Here is a 17,050-nt window from a genome sequence, read left to right as displayed (position 1 = left end):
AATCACTTAAAGACCCAGTAAATTATAACATATATCCATGTTAGGTCCAGGCAGAAGGGACTAGCTCTGAAGGGGAACACTGAAATTTTGGAAGCCCAGAACTAGGCTGTCTACAAAAGGTAAAAATTCATATTTCTTTGAAAAGGTCCCCTGAGCCTCTTCCACTGCCCCCTTTCTTACCAACTTGCCGAAAGGCTAAAGGTGAAAAAAGCCAAGTGCAGCCAGCCCATGTGGCCCATTGGAATAAAGGCAGCAGTTAGTTTTGCCACAGCTCCTGACACGGAGGAGGGAAGGGAGCCACTTACCTTAAATCTGTCGACAGCAACGGATGCTTCTGAGAGGGACTTTACTGAGAACGGTGTAACTTTCAAAGCAAAAGTCATGGAATTGAAGACAGTCACCACTGTGAAAGCCTGAAAATAGGAAAAGAGAAGAAACTGAGCCTGATGAGGCTATGCGACTAAAGTAACACGACGTCATCAACTTCCTTTCAGGTTTAAGGAGGGCTGTAACTTGACTGTCAAATGTTGGTTAACAGTCAGATATATTTCAGATATATATTTTTTAAGGTAGAGTTTTTGAGACCTCTAATTAAAATTCTCAGTGAATCTAAATCAAACAATGACCTGTATTTTCAGAATTAAACCCAAAGTTGTAAAACAACCCGTACACTTATTTGTGCACTGGGGCTAAATCCTCACTCTTCCACTTCTCAGATTAACCGCATGAATGAAAGAAATCCAAATCTAGTAACCAGAGGACCAGAGCATCTCTATATGTGGTATTTCTAAAACGTCCCCAAGCCCTGAGGGCTCACTGACCTGTGCTGCTGTCAGATCAAAGCCAAGGGTCATGTGAACAGAGAAGGTCACAACACTGGCGATCACCATCACAATGGGAGCCACACCGACGGTGATGCTCTGAAAGTACCCGGCTTTTTCCAACATCCGACGTTCCTCCTCTCGGATTTCTAAGAATAAAAAGCAAGCCAGTTTCTAAAAAGCAAGTCGAAAGAAACCATGGGATATTGCTCCTCTGTCACCAAACAAGACTTGGTAGGTCTTCAGCCACCATAGGTTTTAAAAGGACCCTGTAACATTTACGATGCAAAAAACTAGGTCAATATGGCCATCAATTACAATCACAAAAGCTGGCACACAAGCTTGAGGTTTGAAATGCATCAAGTCACAGGAATGAATCTAACAGAAAACAGTCACTACTTCTCAGTACAATGATCATCTTCTGCCTTAGTCTCATTCTTTTTGCAAATTTCTTTTGTTTAGAAGGAATGAACACATGAATCATATCTGCTAGTGGCAGTTTTGTTTGCTTCCCTGGTTGTTTATTTCTAGGTTAAGTACTTATAAGAAAGACTATACAACGATAATGGAGAATTAAAAAGGAACTAAGATTTACTAGGGTGTCTACTGTAGGTATGTTGGTGCTAGAATAGAGGCTTTCACACAAAAAGCAGTAAGGGTGATTGGAAGAAGATGAGTGAAATACAATTTTTGTAAGCAGAATGATTTTTCTTAAATATTTATAAAACTGACAACCTTATTATCAGAGCAACCATGGAGTACAAAAGACCAGGGAGTAAGAAGTATGACAATAAAGCGGTGAGGTATTTTCAAAAAATTTTCAAACATAAAAGCAATTTTTCTGGGAGACTATGAACTGACCTTTAAAGGTATTACCACTCTCCCAAACACTGGGAAATATATTGAGAGCCAGCTCTCAAGTCATAGTTTTAAAAAATTCGACTCATTGCTTTAACATGTATCACATAACTTGCCCAAGTCTATAATGAGCAAGGATGCTCTTTTCAAGCTAAAAGACACAGGTAAAGATACCAAAGTCAGGGGCTGAAGGATGAGTGGAGTCACAGAAAGAAGATTATAAAACTGAGAAAATTAGAATCTGAGAGCCGGAAGGGACTATCATTGGTGACCCTGCCAACAGGCTTAGCAGATGTCCTGTTAGCACCCAATTGTTCCATTCTATTGGCAACAAACTCACTACTTAAAGAAGGAGCCTAATCCACTGCTGGATGCTTCTGACCACTCATAATTAAAGTGTATGAAGTGGACACAACGTTCCTGAAGGTTTAGTCAACAAACCAAGCAGTGAAAATAAAACAGCTTCCTTGATCTGAACACTGTATTTCTATTCAACCCAAAATTGCACCAACTTTTAAACTTCTTTTTTTTATTTTTTGGCCACGCCACGCAGCATGTGGGATCTTAGTTCCCTGACCAGGAACGGAACCCACGCCCCCTGCGGTGGAAGCGCGAAGTCTTAACCACTAGACCGCAGGGAAGTCCCCTGCACCAACTTTTTAACTGGATCATATTCAGGTTAGCTCACTGTGAGATTATGGTCAATGAACAGCCATATCTTTTATATTTAAATTAAATTTAAATGTAACTATGTCTTCTCATTTGAACTCTAAAGCGCCTTTAAATATTTATTTATTTTATTTATTTATTTATGGCTGTGTTGGGTCTTCGTTGCTGCGCTAGGGCTTTCTCTAGTTGCAGCGAGCGGGGGCTGCTCTTTGTTGTGGTGCGCGGGCTTCTCACTGCGGTGGCTTCTCTTGTTGCAGAGCACGGGTTCTAGCCGTGTGGGCTTCAGTAGTTGTGGCACACAGGCTCAGTAGTTGTGACTTGTGGGTTCTAGTGCAGGCTCAGTAGTTGTGGTGCATGGGCTTAGTTGCTCCATGGCATGTGGGATCTTCCCGGACCAGAGCTTGAACCCGTGTCCCGTGCATTGGCAGGAGGATTCTTAACCACTGTGCCACCAGGGAAGTCCCCTAAAGTGCCTTTAAATACATTTTTCTTAACTTCACCTTTTTTAGGGCCCAAGATTTCAACTTTTGTTGAGATCTTTTGGAATGCCCAGCTAATGTGCTAATTATTCCTCCAAACTTTGTGGCATTTACATACGACATGTTTATGTCTGCAATGAATTTACGGACCAGGATCGGGGCAGGCACTGAGAACCTTGTGACTCAACACAAATCAATTATTTGAGAAGAAACCAAATTAAAAAACCCCTGTGAGTGAGTGGCAGAGCGAGGCCCAGAGTCCAGCTGTCCTGACCTCCAGCCTAGCCCTTCTCCCAGCACTACCCCCAGGGTCTCACACCCACCTACCCGTAGTGCGCATGCACACACAGAGTGGTGGGGGCAGAAGTGCCGCCACTGGATACTGTTTTCTGTGATGTCCTCGTGGCCAGACCAGAAAATTACGGGCTGGATGAGAGTATAGATAGGGGGCTTTGAAATGGAATGAATTACTCATAACCAGCTGAGTTATCTTGGGAAAAATCACAGTTTTCTCAGGTCTCAATTTCCTCATTTGTGAATTGAGGTTATGGGTGCCAGTCTCTAAGATCCCTATCAACGTAAAGCTCATAGGCGAGTATTAAGAACATAAGGTATTATGATCCTATGACATTAGGATTCCCAGGAGCTAATGTGCTCAGGAAGCACAGAAGCCAACATCCTTCTACCAGTTACACATATGAAGTCTTTAAACTCACTTTGTACACTCTGAGAGAATGCTTTGACCCAGGCATACATTTTAATAAATTTAATGTAGGTAAGGACTTCATTCATCTTCTGCACACGGTCGTCTGTGATGGTCACACATTTTCTCCTGAAATATGCAGTGATCCGTGATACAAACATCTGAAAGGAAAAGCGATGTCATGCCAAATCACAGCTTATTCAGAGTTAGAACCGTCTAGTCTCTCTGGGAGATAAATCCACTTAAGGTTATTATAAATAAAGTGAGCATCCCGTGGTTATACTGCTTTTTAATAAAAGTGGTCTATTAAATGATAATCAAAGAGTATTTGACTCTTATCCTTTGAAAGAAAGTTAAGACAAGTAAATATTTGTCCTCAGAGTAATCACAGATATCTACGCTACCAAAGGGAAGCGGGAGAGCCATATTAGTTAGCATCACCTTGAGGTGGCGTGACTCAAGCTCTCCTGCGTTACCTGGGGAAAGCAGGGTTCACCTGATGACCTCCTTCACTCACACTCCCTCTTTTTAAATCTCATTTAGGAGCTACTGCCTTTATTCATGTGACGTCCTCTGAAGTCAAAATGCTGCCTGTATGGATTGAACCCTGTCTAGCTCTTTCCAGACGTCCTCTGAAGTCAAAATGCTGCCTGTATGGATTGAACCCTGTCTAGCTCTTTCCAGACATTTCCAAACCAGGTACCTGCTTAAAGGAAATTTCCAATCAAGGATGTGATACCTCGGTGGTGCCTACTATATATAGCCCAGTGGAAGTAACTCATCTAAAGAGAAGCTGCCAAAATACGGTAAGGAAGCTTACTCACCATTGCAGGATAAAAGAGGATAAAAACAGCCGATCCCAGGAAGCCTGTTGGTCCCAGAATAATGACATTATAAATCATGCCCAAGATGGCAATAACAGGTCCTCCAGCCAACAGGCTGCCAACGGCAGCTGCCTCGAACATCCTCTGTCCGTCGTTGGAGCACAGGTTGATGAGCTACGAGACACAAAGAGCAGTGAGTGGACACTGCGAGGACGCAGGCACTGCCTCAGGAGGAAGAGGAAGGACAGAACGGGGACCCAAGGGAAGGAAGAAGCTCAGGTTAGGAGCTTTCTCTCTGCCCTGAAGCCAACACCCCTCGCTCACCTCACCCACGGACTTCTCCTTAATGTTCTTCAGCTTAAGGATCTTCTTAAACGCCATGGTCAGGATGGCCCCCCGCAAGCGGACCCCAGTTCGGTAATTCAATGCCCACGTCAGCGCAAGCGACCAAGAACGCACGATTTCTGTCAGGAGGAGGCCCAGGACTAACAGCAAGCTGTACTGGAGGTTAGACTCTGTGTCCTGGGTGTACTCCAGGAGGTGTTTCACCACGAAGGCCTACAGGGAGAAACACACACCACCGTCAGCTTCTCCACGGCACTCACACGCCACACCACAGTTTTATGTTAAGTTAGAAAGAGGAGGCAGCTCCACTGTACAGTGATAAGTGCCTAAGCAGAGAAAGACCTTCTCGGAGGACCAACTATTGCTGACGGCCCACCTGCAGCTATTTACGCAGAGCAATTTGCAGGAGGTAGGTCTAATTTGAAACTTTCTTCTTTCAGGACACCACCAAAACCCATACTCTTTCTAATGTAACATAAACCTGTCCATGAGCTGAAATTCATTCTCAACACACGGTCATTAAAAAGTATATATTTGACCTTATTTCCAGTATCTCCACACAATGATACATTTCTTTACATGAAATTAAGACCCTTTTTTTTTTTTTTTGGATCGTTTCAAACGTGCTTATTTGATAAAAAGGAACAGTGTACCTACAGTTGGACTGGGGAAGAGTGAGAAGTGCATTTGCAAAACATTCCTGAAAATAAACATCGGCAGTTTAATAGTACAGAAGAGAGCAAACAAAGCTGACTATTCAAAATCCAGAGACCCTCCCCAGGGCCCTCCCACACTCCCCGCTCCCTCCCAAAAACAAAAACATGTTACCTCAGGTAGCACATGTCTAACACCACCTGCAGGGAGGGAAGGCAGCAGCCCCCAAGAACCACCGAGTGCCACCTCCAGCTCTGAGGTCCTGCAACGCCGGAGCACACACTCACACGAGGCACATTCAGCAACAGGATTAAATACCAGGAAGTGGGAGGTAATGTACTTTTATTGAAAATGAAAAAAATAAAAAGTACCATCTTCAAAGAGCATCTCACAGACACTGTACAACAGGAGGAGCATTGCGGTAACATACATGGGAACATACAGAGTCGAGTTATACAGGGCTAGCCAGCCAACAGGTCTGGCCTCGACTGTTGTTTTAACTACACACAGTGGAAATTACAGCATAGAACCAATATCTGTTTCCAGAGTCCGGAGTAGCGCATCAAGCTGACAGCACTTAATCGGTTAGGGCTCCTGAAGTTGCAGTTAGCCTGCAATAGAGGAGATTCTCCAGGAATAAAGACCTTGCTGCTAAGGAAAGAGAATTAAAAAAACAAAACTGAAAACTCCCCAAAGAGTTGGCTCTGCTTAAAATCACTGGTCCTATTGGTTCACTAGGCTGTGAGGAGTGACCTCTGCTCAGGAGGGAATACAAAAATCTAGGCCTCAAGGAAAAATGGGTGGCATCCTTCAGAGTCTTTTCGAGTCCTTGCAGCTAAAGTTGATCTTGCCAAAAATGAAACAAAACAAACCACAACAAAAGAAAGCCAAATCAATCCCCCTCCCCGAAGGAAGAAAATAAAATTAAGGAGAAACCCATTCACCCATCTACACCGATCCTTATAGCAAAGGGTACTATAGCTGGAGACCAGCGCTTGAATGACAGATAAAAATGGAGGCCAGAAGCAATTGTCCTGAAGCAGCTAATGCTGAATTCCAGAACCCAGACTCTCTCTGGGTAAATCGGTATTTCTTGCTTTTCCTGAGAGGAAATTAATATCAGATGTCGACTAGATCCTAAGAGATTCCCACCAATCAGATTTATGTCAAGTCTCAGTAAATAACCTGATCAAATAAATAGGAGATTTCAGATTCCAAGAACTATTGTATCCCACCTCTCCCCTCCCTCAGATTTTTAGGTTTTATATCCATTGCTTGGGTCACCACTGCATACAGCTGGGTTGTTGGTTTACTAGCAAGAAGATTGGCTTCTTTTCCAGTATGCAATCCAAAATGTGGAACTGAGTCACTGAGTGGCAGGGTCAAAACCCCATTTTCCTCACGTGAAGCAACTCAGTAAGATGGCGGTGCAGTAAAGCATTTTCTCACACACCTCGGCACTGACGGAGCAGTCTCCAAAGGAAGGCGTGAAAGGACAGCAGGTTGTAGTTTGGGGTTCCTTCCTTCCCATACCTTTATTGTGCCATTTTTCAGCACCAGGTAATAGCATTAGTACCTCCCAGAGAGGAGGAGCAGAGGGAAGGTGAAAGACAAAATGAATGCTTACACTATGCAAAACTTTCAAAGGGGAGGGAAAAGAGGAAACAGCAGATTAAAGAATTTCCAACACATAGGGGTTTTTTAAAAAACAATTACATTTCAAACCATTTTGTATGGAACAAAGAAAAAAAAAGGTTTTCATGAAAAATCTAACCAAAATTTCGTTTTAAAAGGTTACAAATTAATCATTTAAATTTAAACAAACTGGGAGAAAACTTGAGACTGTCAGCATAGTTGTCTGGCTGTGGAAAGCATTCCCAGTGAATAAACATTACCTTACCTGAACTCTTGGCGAGAGATTCTGCCCAGCTTGACTCTCTCATTCTGACCGCAGAATACAGCCATCCTGAAAATTCTAAAGAACAGCTTCTGTCACTGGTTCCACTACAGAGACACTCCCCCCAAATCCAGATCCTGACAGCATCAAGCAAGCTGCAGCTGGAGAGAGGTTGGAAGGGTGGGAAACTTACCTCTCTAGAGGTTTTTCACTGTCCTTTCCCCAAAAGGCCCGTGAGCAGAGTTAGCATTCACCAAGAGATAGCACTGCAGGAGGGAGCCGTCTCTTGCAGATCTACAGGGCGGATGCTAATTCTTTACACACAAATCATAGGTCAGGCCTGGTCTTTTAAAACTGTTTTAATCCAAGAAGGCCACAAATCACCTCTGCAAGTTTAGCAATTTGGTCACTCATCGTAGGTCAGGACCATACCCTTAGGGATTCTGGCTCTCCATTAACACTATGGTGACCCTTGGACACCGTGTGCAGAGCAGTGGTCCACTGGCATCACTGAAACCTTAGATCGTCTTGATCATTAATGTCCAGCCCCAGCTGGCCAGCAGTTAAAAAACAAAACAAAACACAGTCACTTGATTGTGTTTTATTTGCTCTGCATATGGCTACCAAGGTTCAGTGAGACCTGAGGGGAGAGTAAAAAAAATATATGGTATCTGGGGAGTCAGATCTTACGTAGATTTCTGTAAGAACAGACTAAGCCAGTTTGAAAGCCTCGCCGTATTAGAAAATGTGCAAAAATCTAAAATGGATGTTCTTCCAGAGGATTTAAATCCACAGATGGAAGGTATGCTCATTGCTAATACTAATCTCAAACCCGATCCTTCAAATTTCCAATTAAAAAGAAATTTGTCAGAATTAGAGCTCCAAAAAAGAAGTTTTCATTGCTTACAATTTGAAATCTTTTTTTATTAATTAGAGACACTGTGGATGGGACCATTGCTTTCTTGATTGTTCTAGGGGAAAATCTCCCAAAGTAACACAGGCCTTAAGGTGCTCTTCCTCAAGAGGGTGGAGAAAAGGAAAAGCGTGCTGCTGTCTTCCTATTAAAGGAAGGCTCTCAGCTTTCCCTGGCATCTAGAAGAGTTTACTAGAGATTAGTATTCCAGTGCGCTGTGCCTTAAAAGAGAGATAAAGGAATATGCAGATGCTCAAGTGAGTGACTGTAAGGCCCCCCAAGCTGAACAAGCATAAGAAACTTTTTTTCCCAAGTAAAAAATTAAAGTCCCAACAATCTATGGAATTTTTTGGGGGGGGGAGGTGGGAGGAGCCAATTAAATTCTTGCGTTGGCCGAATGGAATCAAGGAAGCCTGTATACCGTGCTACCCAGCTGCAAGAATTCTTCCAAAGATCAGAGCAGCCACCAGCCCTGTAGTGAAACAATGACAGAAGCTCTTCTTGGGGGAAGCTGGTCCTATGAAAACGTTTGCCATTTTGGTCAGTGACATGATATTCAGTTACATGGTCCCTCTTACTTAAAACTTATACAAAAGTATGTTAGTTGGTCAATGAATAAGAAACCCAATACCAGAAAAGTAGTGTTCTCTGCTCCAGAAAAGAGATCAAAACTTTTAAAAGGCATCAGACATTAAAAACAAAAACAAACAAACAAACAAACAAAAAAACATAACAGAAAAACTGCAAATTAGTTTTACCTAATCACCATGCACCTTAGGCCCATACTTACCAAAACCATGACCCTCCAGCTTACCCACACACGGAAAACGCACAGAATAAGGAGTACTACGGCTCCGATGCCTCAAGGCAAATATGTAGAGAATAGATTTAATCAAAGTCTCAAGTGTAAGGCAGCACAGCAGGTGTAAGAAACAGGTGTCCAGAAAACAGCGTGACCGTCACTCTTCTCCCCTACTCTGCTTCAGCAACACTAGGAAAACCAGGGCTGCAACCCCAACACCTGCCACACGGTTTACACTATAAACCAGAACTTGAAATGGACTTCAGGTTAGCCTCTAAGAACCTCAACAGTCCTCCAGCTTCTTGAGGGCTCATGTGCCACAGAACCGTCAAACATGTGACAACTCTGCCCCCAGACCTTCAGTGTGTCACCAGCACCAACGCAACAGCCTACGCCACACAACACTGCTCTCGGCTGCTCACGGAACTGTGAGACACCTTTCCCGAACCGGGACTGTCGTTTCGTGTCGATACGCCGCAAAGCAGCGCGGCCCTGGGCAGAGCTGGAGTCATTCAGCTTCACCCCCACCCCAGGGAAGCAAGCCAGGTCCGCTTCTCCTCTGGCAACACAGCCCCCTCCTCCTTCCAGTTCTCACAAACCACCATTCACCCCAACATCAACTGCGCCCTTGCAACAGACCTGGAGGCATCTCTAAGGCTGCTAACTAGCCCAAAGGTGAGGGCAACCCCTGCAACAGAACAAGAAGGTTACAGCTGGCCATGGCTGGGGCCCTGGAGACTGTTAGGAAGGATGGTTAGGACTTACTGGTCCACTGAAGCCAGCCAGCTGCGTGATCATCAGGCACACGATGGAGAGGATGAGCCTGGTGCGGCAGAAGGTCCACACAACCCTCCGGAGGGAAGCATCGTCTGGCCCAACTTCATGCAGCTCTTCTTGCCACAGTCTCTCTAGTCTTAACAAGGGCACATGTCCTCCGTCACACATCTCCCCAGGGAATACGCAAACCCCCCCCCCCCACCCCCACCCCCCACCCCCCCAACCTCCCTCCTGCCACCATTCACACCAGTCTCTCCTTTCAAGTTATGTACAGTCTTCACCTTCTGGGGAAGAAAGACCTTTCCTGGGTAACTACATATTTACCCTGTATAGGGAGCCTCTCAGGATTCAGAAAATGATGAGAACGAAAAGTCTCTCCTTCCACCCAGAAAAATTATCCCTGAATAGAATCTGCCTGTGGATAAGAACTTCCTTCCTCAAGGGTCCCCAACCCTTTCTGAAGGATCCTGTGGTAAAATGTAGAGTCGTAACTAGATTTTAATCATGACAATCGGCTACCACAAAAATGTATTCTGTCACAAGGCAGCAACATAATCTCCCTGCAGACTCAGGAAGAGAAGCGGGGCTGAGAGAGAGAGAGAAAGCCCGTGGTTAAAACAGGATTAAAGATGATATAGGAGTTAAGCAGAAGAGCAAAGGGAAAGTCACCCCCAGGCTACCCTCCCTCCATAGGATAGCTCAGATCCTAAAAGGACACAGAGCTCTGGACCTGACACTGCCGGACCCACACTCCTAGCTCAGGCCCTACACAACCAGTACGTGGGAGATGAGGGTGGATCAGAGACGCCTACCTTCTACAGTTCACCTCGGAAGACTCGTGCTTGGACAAAGACCACACGTCCTCCATTAAGAGCTCCCCCTTCTTGTGGGCTATGCGAGCCAGAGGAGAAAGCCAAGAAAAAGTCATACAGGAGAAGAGCCCAGCATTGTCCACTGGGTGCTGGTGTCTGAGGACAGAAAACCCAAAGCACAAAACTGTCAACACACGTGGAGAGGCTAGCCAACACTTACAATACAATGTTTAGTATACAGAACTCCTGGCTAAACCCAGGTTTTCCCCAAATAGTCTAATCTTAGCCCGAATTTTTTTTGGTGCTTCACAGACAAGCCACTAACCAGCAGAACCTCTTACTTGGAAGTGGTCCGGATGGGCTTCAGAGCACTTAAGCTATGATGGTACTTTCCCTTGGGATGTTCCTCATCCAGGATTCTGAGCTGAGAATGCATGGAGGCATCCAGGGAAAGGCCCTCAGCTCGGGCTGCTGCTTCCAAGGCATCTTGGCAATCCAGCTGTTTCAACAGATAGGGAGGGAAGGCAAAAGCACAATTAAGGAACAGTAGAAAAACAGAGAGCACCAAATCTGCCTGACATTAACAGCTCAAACTGCAAACCAGATTCATCTTACCCAAGAAATCCCAAGGGTCAGTAGGTTAAACACTAACTTGTATGATATGAACTTGCTAAGGAACATTAAACCAGATAGTTAAAATTCTAAACTAACAGACTTCATTTTTTGAGTACTCTCAGAAAAAATTGAGCAGAAAGTACAGAGAGTTCCCATATACCTCCTCACCTCCCCCTGTTTCCTCCATAATTAACATCTTGCATGAGTGTGCTACATTTGTCACAACTGACAGCCCAATACTGATATATTATCACTAACTAAAGTCCACAGTTTACATCATTATTCACTCATTGGGTTGTATATCTTAAAATTTATATTTTTATCACTAAAATGTTTTATCTTTCATTTCCCAATATAGACTGAGAGTCAATTACTACACTACTAACTGCAAATTCTATTGCCCATTTTCTATGGCAAAAACTTCACAATCCCCCCTCACTCCCACCTTATCAGCCCTGTCATGCAGAAAAAGCCGGGATGAACACATGCCTCCTCTCTCTCTCTTAACAGCAACAGGGAGAGCAGAAGCGGGGCTCTCACCCTGGCTGCCCCGCTAAAGAGCTCCTACCCAGACTTCTGCAGCATGAAGCAGAGAGTCTCATGGGTGGAAATACAAAGTTATACATATTTTACTATAAAGTTTACAAGTACCAATTAATCATATTAACAAAAATGCGTATAATTCAAAGTCTGACTGTGGCAGAAGAGGGTGGACCAAAAATCTGGACACGTCTACGCCCGTTTACTCTAAAAGTAACCCAAAGTCACTTAATTTTTTAAAAAGTTTATTGAAGTATAGTTGATTTACAATGTTGTGTTAATTTCTGCTGTACAGCAAAGTGATTCAGTTATACATATATATATATTCTTTTTCATATTCTTTTCCATTATGGTTTATCCCAGGATATTGAATATAGTTCCCTGTGCTATACAGTAGGATCTTGTTGTTTATCAACCAAAGTTACTTTTGCAGTTACTGTTGCAGAAACATAAGCATTCTTTTCCTCAAGTAAGGATGATAAGGACCTTATGCTTTTCTCACATTCTCACAAATATTTCCAGCAATTATTGTGAACTAGCAAGAAAGAATAGATCCCCAGATCAAGAAAAAGTTAAGTGGTGCAGCACCTAACACACTGTGCCTCACACGAAGTGGAGTCTCTATTTTGACACACCACCTCTTTTACACACAAAACAGAGGCAACTCAAATATTAAGGATTTGTGCCTGGGGGTCACCTGCATGCCTATGTGGCTCTCTCCTCAAATACAATAGCTTTAGTTCACAGCACACTTATGAATCTTCAGATAAGTCACTGCTTAGTATCAGTCAAGTACACAGCAACTGGGAAGCATTTTTTCCCTTTTGTCAAAGGCAAGGCAAACTTCAAAACAAAGTCTACCTTCAAGAGAATAACAACAAAACGTGACAAAGGAGTCAACACCAAGAAAAGAATGAACTCATATAAAGTCCTTAGTTATTAGGTGAACACTTATTTATGGCACCTAAAAATGAACTTAAGTCTACTGAGATTCAAGTACACAACAAAGGTTTTTTTGTTTTGTTTTGTTTACTTAATATTTATTTAACCTTTAAGCTGCCCATAACCACAAGGGGAAGAAAAGAAAACCACTGGATTGAGAAAGCAGAAAGACACACTAAAAATACAAACATATTCTCTATAAGGGAGTAGAAACTGAGAATACATACAGAGTAGGTACAGAAGGTGACAAGGACCAGCCTTATTTGGATTTCTAAGCTTCAAAAGAAGACAAAAATTAAAATAATACCATTTCAAGTACACACTGGATAGCTGCCCTAAATGAACTATATGCTGGGTCACAAGGCAAACCGTAACACATTTCAAAAGACTGATATCACAGTGTATGTACTCTGACCACGAGGGAATTCAATTAGAAGTCAGTAACAAAGATAACATGAAAATCTCCAAATATCTAAAAATTGCAACACACTTCTAAATAATACGAGTTAAAGAAGACATCAAGTCGAAATTAGTATATATATTCTGAGCTAAATAATAAGAAATTGTAACACATCAAAATCTGTGGGATGCAGCTAAAGTGGAGCACAGAGAGAAATTGTGAAGGCTTTCAAAGCATATATTAGAAAAGAACAAAAAGTGAAACATCAGTGCTCTAAGGTAGGGGTTGGCAAAATTTTCTGTAAAGGTCCAGCTAGTAAATATTTTAGGCTTTGTGGGCCAAGAGACAAAATAGAGGATATTATGTAGGTACTTATGTTACAAAAGAAAATAAATTTCTACCAAATGTTTATTGCCAAAATTCAAAATATAGTAATACTAATTGAGTACAATTTTTTGGTGGTACAGGTCTACTAATGAGAAGAATGAAATTCTTTTATGAGGGAATAACATTTCACTTAACTGGGGTTTAAAATAGTTTTCCCTTGGTTACATTTCTTTATAATAACGATGAACTATCAGAAAGGGAATGCAAACAAATAGTCCCTTTTAAAATCACATCAAAAAAATAAAATACTTAGGAATAAACCTCACCAAGGAGGTGAAAGACTTATATACTGAGAACTATAAAACATTAACAAAGGAAATTGAAGATGATTCAAAGAAATGGAAAGATATCCCATGCTCTTGGATTGGAAGAATTAATATTGTTAAAATGGCCATACTACCCAAAGCAATCTACAGATTTAATGTGATCCCTATCAAATTATCCATGACATTTTTCACACAACTAGAACAAATAATCCTAAAATTTGTATGTAACCATAAAAGACCTAGAATTGCCAAAGCAATCCTGAGGAAAAAGAACAATGGAGGAGGCATAACCCTTCCAGACTTCAGACAATACTACAAAGCTACAGTAATCAAAACAGTGTGGGGCTTCCCTGGTGGCACAGTGGTTGGGAGTCCGCCTGCCGATGCAGGGGACACAGGTTCGTGCCCCGGTCCGGGAAGATCCCACATGCTGCGGAGCGGCTGGGCCTGTGAGCCACGGCCGCTGAGCCTGCGCATCCGGAGCCTGTGCTCTGCAACGGGAGAGGGCACAACAGTGAGAGGCCCGTGTACCGCAAAAAAAAAAAATAAAACACAGTGTGGTATTGGCACAAAGCCAGACATACACATCAGTGGAACAAAACAGAGAGCCCAGAAATAAACCCATACACCTATGGTCAATTAATCTTTGACAAAGGAGGCAAGAATATACAATGGGGAAAAGACAGTCTCTTCAGCAAGTAGTGTTGGGAAAGTTGGACAGCCACATGTAAATCAATGAAAGTAGAACACACCCTCACACCATACACAAAAATAAACTCAAAATGGCTTAAAGACTTAAATGTAAGACAAGACACCATAAAACCCCTAGAAGGGAACATAGGCAAAACATTTTCTGACATGAATCATACAAATGTTTTCTTAAGTCAGTCACCCAAGGCAATAGAAATGATAGCAAAAATAAACAAATGGGATCTAATCAAACTTATAAGCTTTTGCACAACAAAGGAAACTATAAACAAACTGAAAAGACAACCTATGGACTGGGAGAAAATATTTGCAAATGATGCGACTGACAAGGGCTTAATTTCCAAAATATACAAACAGCTCATACAATTCAATAACAAAAAAACAAACAATCCAACTGAAAAATGGGCAGAAGATCTAAATAGACAATTCTCCAAAGAAGACATACAGGTGGCCAATAGGCACATGAAAAGATGCTCATCATCACTAATTATTAGAGAAATGCAAATCAAAACTATTGTACAATGAGTTATCATCTCACACTTGTAAAAATGGCCATCATTAAAAAGTTTAAAAATAATAAATGCTAGAGAGAGTGTGGAGAAAAGGGAACCTCTTATACTATTGGTGGGAATGTAAATTGGTGCAGCCACAATGGAAAACAGTATGGAGGTTCCTCAAAACACTAAAAATAGAGTTGCCATATGATCCAGCAATCCCACTCCTGGGCATACACCCACACAAAACTATAATTCAAAAAGATACATGCATCCCAGTGTTCACAGCAGCACTATTTACAATAGCCAAGACATGAAAGCAACCTAAATGTCAATCGACAGATGAATGGATAAAGAAGATGTGGTATATATACACAATGGAATATTATTCAGTCATTAAAAAGAATGAAACAATGCCATTTGCAGCAACATGGATGGACCTGGAGATTATCATACTAAGTGAAGTAAGTCAGAAAGAAAAAGACAAATACCATATGATATCACTTATATGTAGAATCTAAAATATGACAAATTAACGTATTTACGAAACAGAAACAGTCTCACAGACATAGAGAACAGACTTGCGGTTGCCAAGGGGGGAGAGGGGAGGAATGGATTGGGAGTTTGGGGTTAGCAGATGCAAACTATTATATACAGGATGGATAAACAACAAGGTCCTATTGTATAGCACAGGGAACTACATTCAATATCCTGTGATAAACCATAATGAAAAGAATACAAAAAAGAATATATATGTAAAACTGAGTCACTTTGCTGTACAGCAGAAATTAACACACATTGTAAATCAACTACACTTCAATAAAATTTTAAAAAATAGTTTTCCCTTTTCATCAAAATTGATTGTAAATTCATCGTTAATGCTGATTTGTAACAAGATATTATAATTTCATCTTTGAAAACCTCTTTTCACACAGATAGGTACAGCCAAATACTGAATCAATCCATGAGTATATGATTTTAGTTGAGCGTACTAATCTCTTGGTAGGCATCATAGGATTCTATTAGATTTCCCTCTTGACATTTGCCTTTATCATATCATTACATTGCAGATTTGTCACTTCCAATTCAAAGTTAGGTGGAAGTCACTGAATGGCAAAATTTAGTGGACTATTTTTGTGTGTGTGGCAAAATACATGCAATATAAAAATTGACATTTTTACCATTTTTAAGTGTATTTACCATTTTTAAGTGTACCATTCAGGGGCATTACTTATATTCACAATGTTACGCAACAATCGCCACTATCTCTTTTTTTTCAATAAATTTATTTATTTATTTATGGCTGTGTTGGGTCTTGGTTGCTGTGCATGGGCTTTCTCTAGTTGCAGCGAGAGGGGGCTACTCTTCGTTGCGGTGCTCGGGGATATTCTTCGTTGCAGTGCACGGGCTTCTCATTGCGGTGGCTTCTCTTGTTGTGGAGCACGGGCTCTAGGCGCGCGGGCTTCAGTAATTGTGGTACGCGGGTTCAGTAGTTGTGGCTCGCGGGCTCTAGAGAGCAGCCTCAGTAGTCGTGGCACACGGGCTTAGTTGCTCCACGGCATGTGGGATCTTCCCGGACCAGGGATGGAACCCGTGTCCCCTGCATTGGCAGGCAGATTCTTAACCACTGTGCCACCAAGGAAATCCCTCATTACTACCTATTTCTAAAATGAACGGATCTTTTCAATTAATCTACCACAAAGGAGGCAAGAATATACAATGGAGAAAAGACAGTCTCTTCAATAAATGGTGTTGGGAAAACTAGGCAGCTACACGTAAAAGAATAAAATGAGAACATTTACAAAAATAAACTAAAACATGGATTAAAGATCTAAATGTAAGACAAGAAACCATAAAACTCCTAAAAGAAAACATAGGCAGAACACTCTTTGACATAAATCGTAGCAATATTTTCTTGGATCTGTCTCCAAAGGCAAAGGAAACAAAAGCACAAATAAACAAATGGGACCTAATTAAACCTAAAAGCTTTCTCACAGCAAAGGAGACAATCTACTGAATGGGAGAAAATATTTGCAAATGATATGACCAATAGGAGGTTAATATCCAAAATATATAAACTGCTCATACAACTCAGTATCAAAAAAACAAACAACCGAATTAAAAAGTAGGCACAAGACCTGAAT

At 41.9% G+C, this 17,050-nt stretch overlaps 1 protein-coding gene across 3 annotated transcripts in view; it reads right to left on the bottom strand.

The window, feature by feature from the left end:
• ABCC5 (ATP binding cassette subfamily C member 5) overlaps positions 1-17,050 on the bottom strand; it is an 87,359-nt gene that overhangs the window by 49,704 nt on the left and 20,605 nt on the right. For 2 of the 3 annotated variants that reach the window (XM_060011036.1, XM_060011037.1), the window contains exons 3-10: positions 10,896-11,053; positions 10,555-10,710; positions 9,731-9,878; positions 4,679-4,912; positions 4,355-4,528; positions 3,544-3,691; positions 822-970; positions 306-413 (exon numbers count right to left, since the gene is read on the bottom strand). In XM_060011036.1, coding sequence (XP_059867019.1) covers positions 306-413; positions 822-970; positions 3,544-3,691; positions 4,355-4,528; positions 4,679-4,912; positions 9,731-9,878; positions 10,555-10,710; positions 10,896-11,053 — 1,275 coding nt within the window. Of the gene's footprint in view, positions 1-305; positions 414-821; positions 971-3,543; positions 3,692-4,354; positions 4,529-4,678; positions 4,913-6,757; positions 7,329-9,730; positions 9,879-10,554; positions 10,711-10,895; positions 11,054-17,050 lie in introns of those variants that run through there. The other variant, XM_060011038.2, reaches the window with a different exon arrangement.

The sequence above is a fragment of the Delphinus delphis genome, chromosome 4, assembly GCF_949987515.2.
Source record: "Delphinus delphis chromosome 4, mDelDel1.2, whole genome shotgun sequence".
NCBI classification, from domain to species: Eukaryota; Metazoa; Chordata; class Mammalia; order Artiodactyla; family Delphinidae; genus Delphinus; species Delphinus delphis.
Note: the sequence above shows the minus strand (reverse complement) of the source record. Positions and strands in the feature narration are given on the sequence as shown.